At 35.4% G+C, this 18,315-nt stretch overlaps 1 protein-coding gene across 1 annotated transcript in view; it reads left to right on the top strand.

The window, feature by feature from the left end:
- Positions 1 to 261: 261 nt before the first annotated feature.
- LOC110018163 (membrane-associated progesterone-binding protein 4) overlaps positions 262 to 18,315 on the top strand; it is a 47,353-nt gene continuing 29,299 nt past the window's right edge. The window contains exons 1-6 of the mRNA XM_020715376.1: positions 262 to 486; positions 646 to 722; positions 801 to 872; positions 2,175 to 2,212; positions 11,750 to 11,793; positions 12,627 to 12,673. Of these exons, the coding sequence (XP_020571035.1) occupies positions 262 to 486; positions 646 to 722; positions 801 to 872; positions 2,175 to 2,212; positions 11,750 to 11,793; positions 12,627 to 12,673 (503 nt within the window). The remainder of the gene's footprint in view (positions 487 to 645; positions 723 to 800; positions 873 to 2,174; positions 2,213 to 11,749; positions 11,794 to 12,626; positions 12,674 to 18,315) is intronic.

Consider the following 18,315-nt stretch of genomic DNA (forward strand, 5'->3'; position numbering starts at 1 on the left):
CACATGTTCTTCCAGCTGCATATTCTTGGTGTACACCAACTCCTTTCTCTTAATGCTTCGACACTAACCTTCCAACGCCATCTCTTTAAATCTCTTGCGGAAGCCAAAAAGATTCTTGACAGTCGTATTTCAATAGGCGGGATATTTAAGAAGTCGGGTGTGTCGGACATTAAATTTTTGATTTTTTTAAAATCACTTAGAAGGTGGGACCCATTATTAGAAGTGGCTTAAATTCATTCGGATGTTACACTCCCTTTGGAGATGAAAATTTTCGCGAAAATAAGAGAGGACGACAGCAGAGAAGCGAAGAATCTCAGTACTTCGTATGACCAATCTCAACTCGCAAGTCATAGGGAGGAGGAGATGCACCGAAGAATGGAGCTGACGCGAAGGCTATTTCCTTCGCTCATCGGATCGGCCTTTATTGTTGCCATGGCTGCTGTTCTTCTCCTCCGTTTCACCTCTATTCGGAAGCCTGACCAGCCGGTAATTCTTAAACCTTGCTGCGGGTTTCCGATTTGCTGCATAAGCCTTGTTATATAATAGAATTGATCGAAGCAAAAATTTAGTTGTTTGATCAATAAAATCTAGAAATTTGGAAAAGCTCTTTTATTTTCTCGAACTTTGTTTGTTTTGTCATATCAGAGAATGTGGACGGTGGAAGAAATAGCTCCTTTCAATGGAACGGATGATAAACTGTCGATATTATTAGGAATTCTTGGGTAATTATTGTCTGTTTTTCTTATTTCTTGTACTTTTATTTTCATTTCTGAGAATAATGGCTGTGCTTAGGAATGCAGTTCTGTCTTTGATGTAACCAAAGGGAGGTCACATTACGGCCCGGGAGGTGGCTACCATCACTTTGCTGGAAGGTAGGTTTCTCATGTAACAATCAACTTATGATGAATAGTTTGATGTTGATATTTCTTTTGTTTATGAATTTTATCTATATCTATATTGTTCATTCTCTTTTGGTTTGTAAGTTAATATTTGGTTGCAAATCTTGAAGTTGGATGAACAGTTGGAAAGTGAACATTGCTCCTGTTCTTAACTTTTACAAACATACCACATAATACTTATCTATTTACATATCTAACATATGGGGCGTTTGTTAGCATCTTCTAATAGGATTTATCATCTTTTAATAGGATTTATCATCTTTTAATAGGATTTATCACCGGATTTATTAAATCCAGCCAAACGCTAACATGTAGGAGTTTTGTGGATTTATGAATTTTTGGGTTGAAGTTCTCAAAATTTGCCTTTGATTCAGTTTAATCCGGATTTACTAAATACAAGGGTAAGGTGGATTTATCGGATTTACGATTTACGGATTTACTAAATCCTACTTGCAATCAAATGCTCCATAAACTTTTCATATTTGTATACATAAAACTCTACTCTTTATTATCACATAAAAAATACCACTACTACTAACCTTTTAAAAGTGAAGTACACCTTTTCATGCATAGGTTCATGACACCAAAGTATTAGAAATGTAAATATCAAACTTTAGGTGTTAGATATTTAAATATGAAGGAATTAGGTGGCATGTATTTAAATATTTCTGTTAAAAAAATGTTTGTAATTTGTCACGAGTTGTTACATAAAACTGTCAACATTAGTAAAAAAGGGGAACTTCATGCTTAAAATGCTTAAGCGATTTACATGAATTTTTACTGTGAACCATGATAAAATTCTGATGATCTTAATGTGATTCCAATGAGTATATTTATGTTTGCCATTTCTCCATCCTTTAGTTATTAAAATTTGCTCAGGCGTTTGTTTAGTAAAAAAACAACCATATATTTTCATGCTATAGTTGTTGGTGATGATAATGCTTCCTTTTACCTTTTTTAATTAACTTTTTTTTTGGGGTTGGGGGAAAGATTTACATACATACCACTCAATTCATTTGTACTGGCATATCTAAAACCTAAAATTCAATTTTGACATAGATACCACCTTTCCTATGCATGAAAAGGTCTATTTCACTTTTAACAATGGTGGTATTTTTGTTGTGATATGAAAGATTTGAGTGGTATAAGGTAAAAAGCAAAATTTAAGTGTTAGATATGTAAATTCATAGGAATTGAGTGGTATGTATGCAAATACTCCTCTTTCTTAAACTTTTTGCTCAATGCTGAATTGATGTTATGTTGCTTTGGCTTCAGAGATGCATCACGTGCATTTGTTTCTGGGAATTTTACAGGTAAGCTCTTTAGTTTTCTGAAGATATTGCTATTGTTAGTATGTGTTTGATTGATATCTACTTTTGGTATTGCTTTACTAATATCTATTGAGAGGTTTTGCATAAATTTAATATGCATAAAGAGATACTCAACTGAAAATTTCTTAAACCTATGCAAATGCATTTTCTTGGTATATATTTACAATATCTATTGTTGCATGGTGTTGCATTTCTCTTTTGTTTTGTTGTAAGGTGTATCCAAGTCCAACTTAGATGGGCTTCGAGCAATCATGTGGTTATGCGGAAAATACTGTTGTGACTGTATATTGGTTGCATAATGGGGACATATGATTTATTTGCTTAGAAGCAATAAGATGTTCAACTCTATGTTAGAAATCATGAACATGATGAAAATAACCTGAAGCTGATCATCTTCATCGTCAATTTCATTGGTACCAAATTTTATTTATTTATTTATTTCTAGTGGATGCATTCTTAGTAGAAATATTTGTCGACTGCTCTATTTGTTGTCTTTTTTCATATTTATTTCTTAATTATTTACTTACCTGTTATTTTGAATTTTTCTTAAATACTATTTCTTCTCTATTTTCAGATTAGTCTTGCTTTTTATTGATGCTTTGAACTTTGTTTATACAGATGCCATTTTTCATGTTTTTTCATTTAATTTTTATAGACATTGAAGCAAATGTAAAAAGTATTTGAAACTTACCTATAAACATTCTAATAATCATTAAGATGCCCGAAAAAAATATAAAAATGTTAATGCTAATCACGGCCATCATCTTCATGCTTGTCACAAAATCCATTTTATTTCTTAGGGGAGTGTTCATCATAGAAATAGTTGTCAAGTACACTATTCGATGCCATTTTATTTCATATTTTTTTTTATTTTTTTACTAATCTCCTATTTTTTTATTTTCCTATATGTTGTTTTCCCTTGAATTTCAGTGCACTATTGTATTTTTATTGATGCCTTAATCTTTATATATGTACATACCTTTTATTTTTTATTTTTTATTTTTTTTTTGTATAAATTGGGGCAAGTGCAAAGTGTCTAGCCTCTTCGAAGAAATATTCTTTACAATTAAGTTCACAATTACCATTGATGATGACAATGAAAAATGACAAGGGAATGGGCCTATGAATATTCTAGCATTCCCATGATTTAAAACATTATATATCCCAATGTAATTATCGAGATTTTATCCTTATTGATTTATGATGACCTTGAAAGTCAGGAAAGAGATTAAATATGATGGAGAAAGTAACAAAAGTAATCGAATACGAAAGTCTCAAACTTGAGCAAGAAGATTGCTTTCTCTTGAAGTTTTGTGTCTCAGTTCATTAGGGATCAAATCTTGAAATAGATGGACAAAAGTGACGTTACATCCAAAATAAGAATTTATTTATTCATACTTGTCTTATATGATTCATAATTCTTTTATTTATAGATGAATAAATAAAAAATTGTTCAAAAAGGTATTCCTACACCACACTCAATTCCAAAAACATATAACTTTCTTCACATGAGGTGACTCTAGTCCCTTTGTCCAATTTTGATGTTCATTATTCACTTGCATGGGGCACTCTAGCCCTACACAAGCATCCAAAAATGTTGCTTGAGTTCATGCCTCTTGTGATGTCTCATTCGTGTGCGTAGATTTGTAAGTGCATGGGGTGCTTGCCCTCATGCCTTCATGTGTAACAAACACATCATGCTTTTTGACTTATATATTCCCATCAATGTCCTTCATAACCTACTCTGCTAGCTCAGTATGTAGGGTTTTGGATTGCCTATCTTGCCCGCCAATTGCTTCTATCCTTTTTGAGCATCTTTCACATCTTCTCTCTCAAACTTTTATAATGTCTTTGTTTCCATTAAATCTTTCAAATAGTTGATGTTGATGCTCAAGTCCCTCTCTTAGCTCTTAATTCATGCTCCTCAACTCCCTAGATCAGTTATCTGCAGGTTTAAACTGAACCCCTTGTTCGGTTACTTTTATTATCATCACTTATTTTGGTGACCTCTATCTTTTATTGAGGCTCCACTTGCTTATTTGTCATTGGTAATTCATCTTTCACTACTTGCAATCCTTGACAATTATGAAAGTTACTGGAGGATGAAAGCTTTGGAAATTCATTGCCCTTCATCTAACCATTTCGTTAATTATTTTTAGCAATGTTCATTACTACCTCAACATAAGCAACATATTTCACATGGCAAACCTGCATTCTTTTTTACCAAAGATAATATCTCAGAGCATGCAATTCCACTCATATTTTTTCTTGTGGGCAAATTTTCTTTGGGATGCCCCAATTTGGAGGTCATTGGCAACTTTATGTGAGACTTGTACTTGGTTATCAATTTTTTCTTTGAGCTTATGACCCTCATTATATCATTTTAAAACTATTTTAAAGGCTAGCTGATTATTATGTTAAAATAGTTTTCTCACTTTGACTCTCTCGAGGGATCACCTCTCATATTTGGGTTGCTTTTTTGCATCTTCGCTATATTATCTCAACCAATCAATGCTTTTAGTGAATATTTGCAAGTGGATGTTGCTATGACTCATCACTCTAGGCCAACTGTGACCAAAATTATGGTTGAATTCTACATTCAATTTTTTTTTTTGAAAAGCTGTGAATTTCTTACTCATTATGTGGATATTGATAGTCGGTCGGATTTAATGGCATTCCTTTTTATTATTCTTCTTGCAAAATTTTTGGGCACATCCATTTTGATTTCTTTCCTAATCATCTTGAATTGAGGAAATCAAACTTTCAGGCAGGAGATGCATACAAACGATCAGATCTTACCTTTATTCATTATAATTGATGTGTCTTCTACTTCAGATCTATCTTTTTTTTTTTGAATTTGGAATCAACTTTAGAACATTACATGAAACTTGAGTTTCCCTGCCCCTTCTAGCCTGTGTATATGGTCACCACTTCATCTGTAACATTGAACATTGATCCCGATTCTCCTATTTTATTAATCTGAATTATTTTTTTTATTCATTGAAGATGCCATGATTCAGAGTAGTCTTATGATTGAGATGGGAGCATTTAGAATGTTGATATTCTAGTGCATAGAGATTCCAAATCCCATATGGCAAAAGAGGAAGAAATAAGAAAAAAAATAATCATCACTAAAGGTTGATCAGAATTCAAGTAAGGCATTGCACATGTAGTTATTTTTTTTATTTGAAGTATTTTCTTCTTGGACATGTTATTTTTAATTTGTTTTATGTATTTATTGGGCAATTTTTTATAATTGTAATTGTCATGTGTTGTACTAAAATTTTTTCCTAGTTTTCAATGTGTGATTTTTGTGTAGAAGTTGCGAACAAACTGCCAAATAACTAATAAGTTGTTAGGCTAAAATTTTAAATGACTTTTACTGCAACAACTTTAATAAAATAATGAAATATAAAGATATGAAAAAAATTTAATATCCATAATAAAAAAAATGATTCAAAATGCATTCTTCTTTATGTTCTCTAGCTGCAAAACACTACTCGGAAGAGTGGTAATTATAATACACTTAGTGAAATGAGTATGCTATGGATCATTTTATGAAAGATATCACTTCCAACGGATTAAAGGATTATGTAAACTTGAAAGAGAATTGACAAATTTGTTTTGAAAGTAGTGTGTCAGAATTGTAATCTATCCTATTTGAAATTTTAAAAAAATCTACTTGAATTTATCATATTTTTTTCTAACTTTACCGAAAATTTGAACTTACTGACTATCACAATTGATCTAACCCAAGTTCATGCCAAACATAGAGAAGTGATGCATGAATCGGTGAGCTATTGTAGTACAAGTATGAATAGGGTTCTAGCTTAGTAGTTCACACCTCCTCCACGTCTATTTTTGAAGTAACTCTTTTTTCTTTTATAGAATTTAAGTTTTGCCAGTTATCTCTTGTATCTAAGGTTTTATCCTATATTTATGTTTTTTTTAATGTGCTATGCCTCCTCTCTTTAATATACAATAAATGGGACTAAGTTACTATCCCCTAGGAAAAAAAAAAGCTATTGTAATATGAGTAAATGTTTGTGTTACCCTTGGAAGGTACATTCCGTTCTCATGAGTAATATCATAGGCTTGTTCCAAAAAACAGATTTCAAAAGCTATAAACAAAAATCCTATTAAATAAAAAACTAAAGAAAATTTTTTCAAATCACTGTTTTACTCTATGCATCTGACAAATATAAATTTGCAGTCTCTTTCACCTAAGATGTCCTACATCACCAAAATGTTTCAAAAGTTTCTCTTCGATAGTAAGCTGTAATTTACTCCAGAATGATTTAAGCCTTATTGGAAGATATAATTATCATTGATTCAACTAAAGGTAGAAAGTTTGTCACCAGACCAACTTCTTATACAAATAATCCTCAGCTGAAGAACCCTCCAAACTGAAGACTTCTCATCCACTATAAAGCTTTCCAAAGTCTGAGGTTATTCTGGATCTGATCCAGATATCATCCTCCACAAAAATGCCAATGCATATTCATGCATGTCTTGCTGCCTGGGATCTGTAAACCAAATGCGTCAGTAGTGAATTTCAAACTCATAATATGCTTCAAATAGTATTGTTTGAGCGAGACATTATGAACCAGTGTTTTATAATGAAAACACATACTTATTAAGATAGAATAAGAGAATATTACTTGAATTCAGTCTTCCAGCATTCACTGAAGAGCTATCTCAGAGGTATACTAGGCACGATAGCTGAATCAAGGGAGGTGAAATCTAATATTGACTCATTGTGTAAGGACTCCACATTAGTTGACATTCTAAGATTAGAAAGAATCTTCTCTGATGACACAAGGGGCTAAGGACTTTAGTCATCCGCCTTATCCACAAAAGTAGAAGAATGCGTTCTCCGAGATCTAACATGTTTATTTGCTAAGGGAATATTAGTAGAAGGTATAGGCGACTTCCTAACTCGTCCTTTGGTCGGCGAGAAGACAACCTCTCCTATTATGGGCTTATTCCCTTTCTTGAGTTATAAAAGAGGACTATGTGAAGATAATAGAAAGAAAGAAAAAAAGAGTAGTATATGATAAAGTTTTACTGATAAAGAAAATTAAAATAAGTTTATCTCTGTTATCTTCCACGTGAAAGACCGTGATGAGGCCTCGACTTCAAAGAATACCTAATAGCCACACATGACGCTCATATTTACAAGTATCATGCTCCATGAAAACACCAAAAGATAGCCCCACCCATGTCAGTTGAATATAACTCACTCCTATAAGAATACCGAGAGGAGTTATAGTACCAAGCTTGAGCAAATGAATCCACAATCAAGCTATACAAAACCTGATATCTGTGGATGTTGACTCCATCGAGCGAGTGTTAGCGACTCCTAGTATACGTAAGTAGTCAGTGAATGCCCAAATTGACTAGTCACCTAGTTAAGTTGATAGCCTTCTAAGATGACTGAACATCCATACTGATAACAATCATGTAGGTCGTAAGCTGATAAAGTACTCAGTAATTCGCAACAGTTATACTCTAGAGAACAAAACATGGTGAGAGTCATCATTTATATTAACCTCAAGAAAGCAGTTTGGAATGAGAACTATACTCAACTGATGAACGAGAGCAAATATTTTTATCACCAAGTGAGGTGCAAAGAAAAACAATCACACCTGCTCCAGTTCTAATGTGGAAAAAGACTAGAGATAACTAATAGATTGTAGGAAATTCCCTCTCAAGAAAGTAAGAACACTCTAGACACGAGAAAGCTCCACAAATGTGAATATGAATCAATGCATTAAATATTGTCTTGATAAATGTGACACACAAAGTTAATTAAGCTCTGAGAAAAATCATAAAACTTTGTATATCTGAGCAAGTATTACTGGAACTAAAGATAGATGCTCCCTCTGGAAAATGTGGCTAGCAGGTAACAAAACACCTGGACACACAAAAAACTCACTGGAGGGAAGTACAGAGCTAGACAATCAGGTAGCCAAAAAATGTTAAAATTAGCTCCCCGCCTATACCTGATTTAGCTGGATAGGGATGAGCTGGACAGGAATGAGTCGGTTGTAAAGATGGTTCATCATACTCCTTTGATAGAAAATCGCCGTGTTGTAAACCCACCCCAAACTAATCACCCAATTGTGTAGAAATATTTGATAAACAAGCATCTTACATAAAACTTTGAAAACTTTGAATTCATACTTCAAACTTTGAATTCATACTTCAAAAAAAAAAAAAACTCGTGTTTGCCTGCATAGTCTAGATGACCTATAAGCTCAATACTGAAAACTCATAAGCTCATAGTAAACTGTTGGCAAGGCTAATCTGTTTCAACGACCACCATCATCAAAGGGTCATCTGTAAAAAACTCATAATATGATGGAATGCACTCGTATCAGTGACCAAAAATCGAAAATTACGATACTATTTATAGGCCCCATAAGGTGATGGGCAACTCCATAGGACCAACCCGACTTATACTACTATGAAGATTCTATAACTCTATCTTACCTCTAATCCAAGCAGATGGAATCTTCGAGAAATCATACAAGGACACGCAAAATGCCTCTTAAATTCCAACTGTTTGCAAAGGATCTCTATATGACTATAGTATGTATCCGACCCAAGCAACATATTCAGGTGTCATACTGAGAACCCGACCTACAAACAAATATTTGGGTCACTCTAGTATTTTTCTGAAGTTGGCGTTGACTCAAAAGTTGGGAGTGTCCTGCTCGTTCAACTATATCAGTGGCTGGCTGTAGGATTTCACAAGACCCATAGGTGATCTGATCCACTGTCCCATCCAAAGGACTATACCCTCCACATTTTAGCTTGAGAGTAGTAGCACACTTCTTAGGCTCGTAAAGCTCCAGTCTCTGACAAGAAGTTTTGAAAAATAAAAGAACAAATAAAAAATTCATCAGAAATGTCTTGGTCTCTAAGCATATTTTGTTGTAACTTGAGTCTGTCCTAAATATCAACATTCCATCGAGGATCAAGACTATCAATGCATGCTCAAATAGAGTCCTCACTAGACTCATTGGGTGAAAGATTAGGTGATCTCTTCCAACTAAATACTTTCTACAACAAGAAACACAACCAACACAGCTGAAATAATCAAAATTAGGGGACAACTTGGTTTGCTCTAGACGCAAACCCCATTACTTTAATTTATTTATTTTCCTTTTTTTCTGATTTTATGGTGACAACAAAGGTGGTACGCGTCTGGAGCTGACAATGTATGTTATCCCCTAATTTATATTATTTTAGCTATGTTGATTGTCTGTTTCTTATTGCAGAAAATGTTTAGCTGAAATTGATCATCTTATCTTCCACTTGATGAGCCTAGTGAGTATTCTATTTAGTCTCGATTCTTGAGGGGATGTTGATTTTCAGGTTAGACTCGAGCTGCATCAGGATATGCTTGGGGACCTAGAAATTTATGATAGATTCTTTATTCTTTCTCCTATTCTTCCACACTGCTCATCAAAGACTCAAGAGATTCAAGTGCCTGCAGAGTGGGTTACTACAATCCTTTAAATATGATAGTGGATCAGATCAGCTACGGGTCTTGTGAGATTCTACAACTGACCATTGATATAGTTGAACTAGTAGGTCAATCCTGATTTTTGAGTCGCCGCTTGCTTTAGACATGAGAATGTCATAGAGGTTCGACTGTAGTTCGGGTTTCAAGTTTGACATTTTAATTTGTTGCTTGGGTCAGATACATAATACAATTACATAGAGATATTTTATGAGTAGATGAGATTTATGAGGCAATTTACATGTCATTGTTTGATTTCTTAAAGATTCCTTCTGGTTTGGTTTGAGGTATGATCGAGTTATGGGGTTTTGATAGTGGTACATGCAGTGTTGGTCCCGAGGAGTTGACCGTCTTCTTATGGACCTATAGACAATATCGAGAATTTTAATTGTTGGTCATCAATAAGAGGAGTGCATTTTGTTAAGTCATGAGCTTTTTCGTAGATGACCCTTTGAAGAAGGTGATCGCTGAGGCAGATTAGTCTTGCCAACAATTTACTCTGAGCTTTTGAATCATTACTATCGGGCTTATTGGTTATCTCGACTACGCGCAAGGACATTGGTTCTACTTTCTGTTGATGTATGGATTCAGAGTTTTCTGTAAGATGATTGTTTACCAAATATTTTTGCACAATGGGGTGATGCTTTTAGATTGGGATTATAGCTCAACGATCTTCTATCAGAGGAGTATGTCGAGCCATCTTTACTGCTGACTCATCCCTCTCCAGCTAGGCAAAATATAGGTGCGGTGCTAGTTTTAGCATTTTTTTTACTATCTGGTTGTCTACCTTTGTACTTCTCTCCAAGGAGGGTTTTGTGCATTTAGGTATTTTGTTAACTGTTTGTTTCCTTTTCCAGAGGGAGTGTCTATTTTTGGCCTCAATACTATTTGCCCAAATTTATAGATTTTTACGACTTATCTCGAAGTCTAGCTCTTTAGAGCTTCTTAAAATCACATTGCCCTAATAATATTTATATTTAGGAATTCATGTTCACATAAGTGGAGCGTTCTCATGTAAAGAGTGTCCTTACTTATTGGAGAGCGGATTTCTTATTGGTGTAACCTAAGTATGAAATGCGAACAACACTTATAAAAGAAGCATGCAATCCAATAGTTAGGAGAGGATTGAGAAGTGCACTGTAGAGGAGATCGACGGGAGAGGTGCAAGGCAGGCCTCGATTGGAGATTGTGGCTTCGATGCACGAAGCTGTTGAAGGATTCTTGAGAGCTGACATGTGGTAGAAGGCTAGGGCAGAGAGGTGAACAAGGAAGGGAACAATGAGGAGGACAGGTATGGGGTTGACAACTTTGTTGTGCTGGGTTCGAATCGGGGAAGGAGGACTAAGCAGAGGGGGAAGCTGGGGAAAGCTGCGCTTGTTTTCTGTCACACGAGAGTAGGGACATCGACCTTGATGCAAGGGTGTCAGACAAAGCATTTCGATGCAGAGAAGGATGGGAATTCCGGAGGTAAGGTCTTTGTGCACTGCATTCCTTTCTTCGGTCGCAAGAGAAGGCGAAGTATTCTTTGCGACAGATGACAAACATAGAGGAAGGAAGTGGAAGTGAAGGTTTCAAACGTAGGAGAAGAGGGTCGGGGTTGTTGTGTTGTTTCGATTAGACAAAACAAAAAGGAGGGACACAACCAGTTATCAGAACTTTCATCTGTGTGCCCGACAAGAATTGAAAAGTAAGAATTTAATTAATTAATTAATTACATTTATTTATTTTATTCTCCTTTTTTTTCTTATTTTATGGTCAAAAGCTTCTAAATATCATTTAACTTGTATTCCAACGAGATGGTAATATTTACATAAATGTGTATTTAATTTGTATGTTGCGTTCATGGTATGCTATTTCTTTATTTTTGATCATTCAAAGGCCTATTGTGGCTATCTTAATCTTGATGCTGATTTAGTGACTTCTATTGTAATCGTGGTGTCTGTTTTATACAACTGTATGATATTGTAAACATTTTGTTTCTTTTACAGGCGATGGTTTAACTGATTCACTTCAAGGTCTCTCAGGTGCAGAGGTAATGTAGAGTGCTAGTATTTGCTGTTGAAAACCATAAATAAAAAGTTAAGCTTTTGGAATTATTTTCTGACATTCTTTAAAAATTTTCAAAGTAGAAAGGAAGATTCATTACTTTTTAATGGGTACAAATACCTATGTATAATTTTGATTGATGAGTATATTGTTTTGATTCGAATTTAACATAATTAAAAGACTAATTAGTCCTCAGGGAATAGTAAGATGAAAGAAAACAAATAAATTTAGGGTCATTTTGGGACAATTGTTTGGCTGCTTTGGTTTTCTGACCGCCACCACAACTCTGTTTGAGGGACTTTTTTTTTGCTGTTTTCTAGAAATTTTTGTTGTGAAAAGCTATTTTTTTCAACCTAACCTGTTAAAGTATGATGTTGTCAGAAAGCTGCGGTCTGACTTTTGAAATTAAAATAAATTTGTGATAACCACCACAGCTTTTTGAAAATCAGGTTCATCTGCAACAGCTTCACAACTGTTTCAAACAGCTGCAGCTGCCCCAAACAAACCCTTATTAGCCGCTAAAATTATTGATGATCAGACTGTTGAGCGGGTCCACCTTTGTGTCGTGTAAACTAGTACGATTGAAAATGCTAAAGATCTAATAATCTCTAGATGTCTACCATCACATGCAGTCCATTTGAATTTCCAAAAGCGTCATACATAATATATATAATTTTCCCATTATTATTGTCTTCCTCTTCCTAAAAATGATTTTCTTTTTTTTAATTTTTTGATAGTTCAATTCCCTTTTGTGCTTAAATGGAGTATAAGATGAGTACAGCTCTAAACATGTTCGTTTGGATGTTTTTGTTTTTGTAGATGAGCAGTGTTGTTGACTGGAGGAAGTTTTATTTTGAAAGATACACGTAAGTTACGTGAGTTCTGTGTTAGAATTCTTTGTTTCTATTAATTACTTTTTGAGATTTACTCTTCTTTCTAAGGTCGTATTCCATCAAGATTCTTCAAGTTTGGGATTAATAATGACTGTATCATCATTCATCACTTCCAGAATTTCATTATTAGTCCTAATGACCTGCCATTATTGCGGACAGTTTAAAGGAAAAGTGTACTTAGATCCTTGATGCTAGTGGATTCTTCATGTGGGTACTTTTTTTTAGAAAAAGAGGCTTTTATTTCGGTTCCTGTGCTCCTGAGGCCTTTAATTTGTGTCACTTCTGTTACTATTTTCTTTTGTCTATGAAAATACAAAAATGCTGTTTAAGATACAAGACAAAAACAAAAGGGAATTTTACATGTCTAGCACACAATTCTTATGTATTTACATTTTCTCACACCTAAACTTTCATTTTTAAACACAACACTTTGGTGATTTAAATCTATGCATAAGAAGTTGTATTTCGCTTTTAAAAAGTGATGATAAAACTATTTTATGTGATATTAAAGATTTTAGTGCTATTTGTGTAATGAAAGTTTAGGTGCGAGAAAAAACACAAGAATTGTGTGCTATGTATGTAAATGCACCATATTCTCTCTCCATCCCGAATCTCTCTTTTAGCAAGCAGTTCCAAGATGTTTAGGTGACGGTTCTGGTTGGGGTGCAAACTGCCCTCCTTTTCCCCTTTCTTTTCCATGCCACCTTCAAATAAGGTGTTTGAAGTTGGCAATTAGCGGTCTTCTCTTGTTTCCCCAGGGAAAATAAATAAATAAAAAGAGCAAGCTTCTGAAAAATGCATAGACATCGCAGTTTAAATAGCAAAAGAAATAAACTCATTTAAGTCTGGTGCAACCAATCTAATCACCGTTCTTACAAGGAAGGTTGTAAGACCTTTCTGTCTAAAGTGCATGACCATGAAATGCATCCTTTTGAGTCATTTTAAATTCGGAATAAGCAAACCTATATAGGACTTCCCATCTACATAGGTTTATAAGTTGTGATCCCTTGGGTGTCTAATAATAGGTCAAATTTTGATGCCCTTATCAAAGTTCAGAATGATGATTCAAAGCAAGTTTTCATTGGCTTTTCTTATACTAATGTTTGTCAGCCCATCTTTTGGGTCTTTAAAGTGTCCCATCTAGTCAAAGAAGTCAACATAAACTTAATTAAGCCCCATCAAATTTAATCTAATCAATTAGTCCTTAAGGCCATAAGACCCATTGTTGACCTTTCTGTCACGCCGGTCCCTCGTGGACCAGCTAGACCAGTCGGCCCAGCCTAGGGGGTGGAACCCTAGTTTTTCCTGGGAAGATTCCAACCCTCGATTGGGGTCTGTTAAGCCTCCAATCACGTATGCGAGGAAAGGAATCAGGAGAGGTTTTGGGGGGAAAATTTGAGTGTATTTAGGTTTTTTTTTTTTTTTTTTTGGGGGGGGGGGGAGGTGATTTACCTCTCGAATTATAGATCTCCCATTGTATCTCGTTTGTTTGCTTTGAGATTACTCAAATTAGCCCTGATTTGAGTTTTCCAACATATTTCTTGCAATTATTTCGTTGATTTTGGCTTCGATTCGTATCAAATTGGTATCAGAGCAAGATCTTGAAAAGATGACTGTGAAGAAAGTGGATGCTTTGGAGGAGGGATTGGAAGGAGAAGTAGGGCAAATTTAATCCGGGTTAAAGAAAATATTTTCAACCATAGAATGAAGCTTTTCATTCATGAAAAACCAATTTGAGGGCTTGGAGGAGATGATGAGGAGACTTATTGAGATGCAATCCAAAACCTAGCCAGCGGTTCAAATTACAAACTCTAACTAAGGTTTGATCGGAGAATGCTTGGCCAAATCTAAGAAAAAGAGATCAAATGAGAGGAACATGAGGAAAACATCCACTATCGAGAACCTTCCCATAGGGTTCCGATGGGGAGTGGATTAGGGATTTCCGATGGAAGGGGTTCGAAACATGGTGATTGGGTTATGCAAGGGGTTCGAAACATGGTGATTGGGTTATGCAAGGGGTATGAGGTAAGGGTGTAAACGAGTCTAGTCAAGCTCGAGCCACCCTTGGCTGGAGCTTGATTAATTTTATCGAGTTCGAGCTCGAGCACAAGTCTATAAGTTCGAGCAGGCTCATGAGTTTTCTTATTTATTATAAAGGATAAAATAATATTATTTTAAGTTAGTGTTATAATAAAATGAAAAATAAAATGAGCAATTAGGAGAAAAATAATAAGAAATTACTTAATATAAAATATTATTTTTTTAAAATATTTTTAATACTTTAAAATAAAGTCTTTAAATTTAGAGTCCGTTTGGGGCAAATTATTTGCCACGACATGGGTTTGGAACTCAGAGTCTCGTTTGAAAAGTGCGGCGCGACTGCTTCTCTGGATCAATCGGAAGGAAACGTGGCCGCAAGTTTGACCTTGCGGCCCGCGTTCCTTAGTTATGTTGTGACGGGGCTACCCTCGCGTTATCCCGCGGCTTCTTTCTCTCTCGCGATCCCCACGGGGCTGCCTCTCTTGCGACTCTTGCCTTAACTCCCCTCTCTCTCGTGAGTTCTCCTCTCCCTCTCATCTGCTCTTTGGCTCTGTTTGAATCATTTGATCCGCCCTCTGTGTGGTGGTTTCTCTTCGTGCATTGGTTTTTGATCATTTGCTTCTCTATTTCAGTATTCTCTACCTTAGCATAGATGTTGTGATTTTTGATTTTGCAAACACTTATGTGCCTGAGACTTTCATGGGTTTTCTGCGCTCTTATGCGCCTAAAAATATTTACTGTTTATTGTATCAGTATTTTATACAAGTCATGTATATTTGTCTCTTATGCATTTGATATTTACTGTATTAATTTTTTTATGCAAGTAATGTATTCTTCTTTTCTGTAAGCATGTATTTTTTCTCACTTGGATGACCGATGAGATGAACGTGGGTAATATATGTATCCTAAATATTGCATGTATTTTTTTATGGATTTTGGATGTTTATGATGATTCGTTCGAAATTATGAGTTTTTCTGGATGAACTATGTCGCTATTGGTTGGTGTCACATGTGAAATCCCAATAAAGGCAGTCAAGTTTCTCACTTTTTTCAGTGTTATGATTTTTTAGGTTTTTTAGGTTTTTTTGGTTTTTTTTTTGTGATATGCATAAATGACACACAACAGCTCGATATTACGTGGGTTAAAGACAAATAAAAGTCATTTTTTGTAAGGTTTATTGTTTTCTTGTGGTGATAGATTCGTTGGTTTATATACTATGTTCTCTGAGAACTCACAATTGTATAAAACTTTAATTAATTACTTCAATTATTAATTTTTACTAGTGCTATATCTAAGGGTGTGTGTTTTTAAGTCTTCAGGAATGTTAAGCTCGAGAATTGTCAGCATCTCCAAGGCATTGTATTGCTATTGCAGACTACAATATTTTTTGCTTACTTTGCAGTAGTCAGATTGCTACGAGAAACAGATTTACAGGTGTCCAATGAGAGTCATAGAAAACTATGACTATTTTAGGTGGGCAGATGAGTTGGAAGGTTCCATCACTGAGAGTGATCGAGCATGGAGAGTTTCACTCGAGAATGGCTTATCTAGTGACATACCATCTGCATTTTAAATTTAATATCATCATATCATTAATTGCTATTTTAATTTTTTCTTAAAATTTTGACAGTCATGTTACTCACTGTTTAGTGTAGTGTCTATTTTTAATGTATAATGTTATGCACTGAATATTTACTTTCAAGTAGGGAATATACTGGTATGAATAGTTCTGTTGTAAACAACATTACTATACAGGGGCAGAATGATCATTTATCTAGAAACTACCACAACACAGCTGTTATGAAACTGCAGAAAACAAATAAAAGGTCAACTTATTCATGGCAACTTCTTGGCATAACTGCTACACAACTTATTAATAAGTTACAGCTGCCCCAAACAGACTCTTAATATATTTTGAGTAAACAAGTTGAGTTCGGGCTAGCTTGAGTTTGACTTTTTAGTTCATTGAGCTTAGTTCACGAGCAACTTATCTAGCTGAGCTTGAGCCGGCTCATGAGTCGGCTTGACTCACACCCCTAGTATGGGGGAGTATGAAGAAGGAAGAAGATAATCTGTAACGGGATATGGCTATGATTGAATGAGGGATTTTCAATCTAGATACATGGGGGAAGCATCGATGGGAGAGGAAGTTGGGGTGGAGATGCTTGGATTAGGAATTTGAAGATGATATTTGATGAGGAAGACACACAGGGTTGGGTGTATGGGATGAAGTGATATTTCACAGTGAATTGGTTAAATGAGGAGAAGTTCGTGGCCTCGCGCTTATGTTTGGAGGGGAAAACCCAACATGGTTTCAGTGGAGGGAGGCTAGATACCCAATATGTTTGCGAGAGAAATTTTAATTTTTTTTCTTGGAATGTTTCTGAGTCATTCGGGATAGGGCTGTCAAAACGGCTCGTGTTCGGCTCGTTAAGAAGGTCGTGTTCGGCTCATCGTTATTTGTGTTGTTCGTGTTCGACTCGTTTTGACTCGAAATACTACTAATCAATTATATATATATTATTGATGAGTAGTATTTTTAAAAAACTTAATTGACTACAAGGCTATAAATATTTATAGCCTAAAAGTATTAATGAAGAAGAAAATAGAATAAAAATTTTAAAACTAGATTCAAATTATGTTTTAAATCTTGCCCCAATCTTTAACATCTTATGGCTACGTGATTAGGATTGTCAAAGGGTTGTCAAAACGATTCTTTGTTCGTGAACAACTCGTATTCGGCTCGCTAAGCAAACGAGCCAAACATGAACACACTTTTTGAGCTCGAAATATAAACGAGCCGAACACGAGCGAGCTCGTTTACAACCCTAATTTGGAAAAGAGATCTACATGAGCAAGTTTTTGTCTTGATTCGGGAGGGGAATGTCACGGGTATATGGAGAGATTTGAGTTATTGTCGGGACGACTGAGTGAGTTATTGTAGGGATAGCTGAGGGGGATTTTTGAAGCAGTATTAGAGAATAATTTCATGAAGGGTCTAAAACCCGACTTACGTGCAACCCTTCAACTATAGAGACCACGGGGATTAGGAAAGACGATGGAGCTAGCCTAAATGATGGAAGACAAGAACTAAATGGAGAGGGCCGACAAGAACAACACCATGGGAGGATCCTACGGTAGTAACTTGATGATCCTGACTCTGAGGACCTAAACTGTGTCATTTTAGAGGGAGGCGTTGATGGAGAGGAATATGGGGGTCTATCCAAGGTTCAACTTGAAGCGCCTCTTGGAGGCAAAGGTGTGGAACAAAAGAGCAAAGTGATTATATTTCCGATATGATGAGAAGTATGCACTAGACCACTAGTACAAGGATTGTTCGCTCTAGGTCTTTACAATTTGGGATGGAGAGGAGGCAGATAGCTAGGAGTTGTAGGAAGAAGTGGTAGAGGAGAGGAGCAGTTGCACCTTGACGTAGCGGAGGTGTCCCTGAGATTCACTCAAAATCACACCATGAAGGTGAGGGGACAAATCAGGGATAAAACTGTATTTGTATTGGTGGATAGTTGTGTCATTCATAACTTCATCTCAAATTGGGTCTTGGACCAATTGGGGT

Source organism: Phalaenopsis equestris, unplaced genomic scaffold (assembly GCF_001263595.1).
Source record: "Phalaenopsis equestris unplaced genomic scaffold, ASM126359v1 Scaffold000004, whole genome shotgun sequence".
NCBI lineage: Eukaryota > Viridiplantae > Streptophyta > Magnoliopsida > Asparagales > Orchidaceae > Phalaenopsis > Phalaenopsis equestris.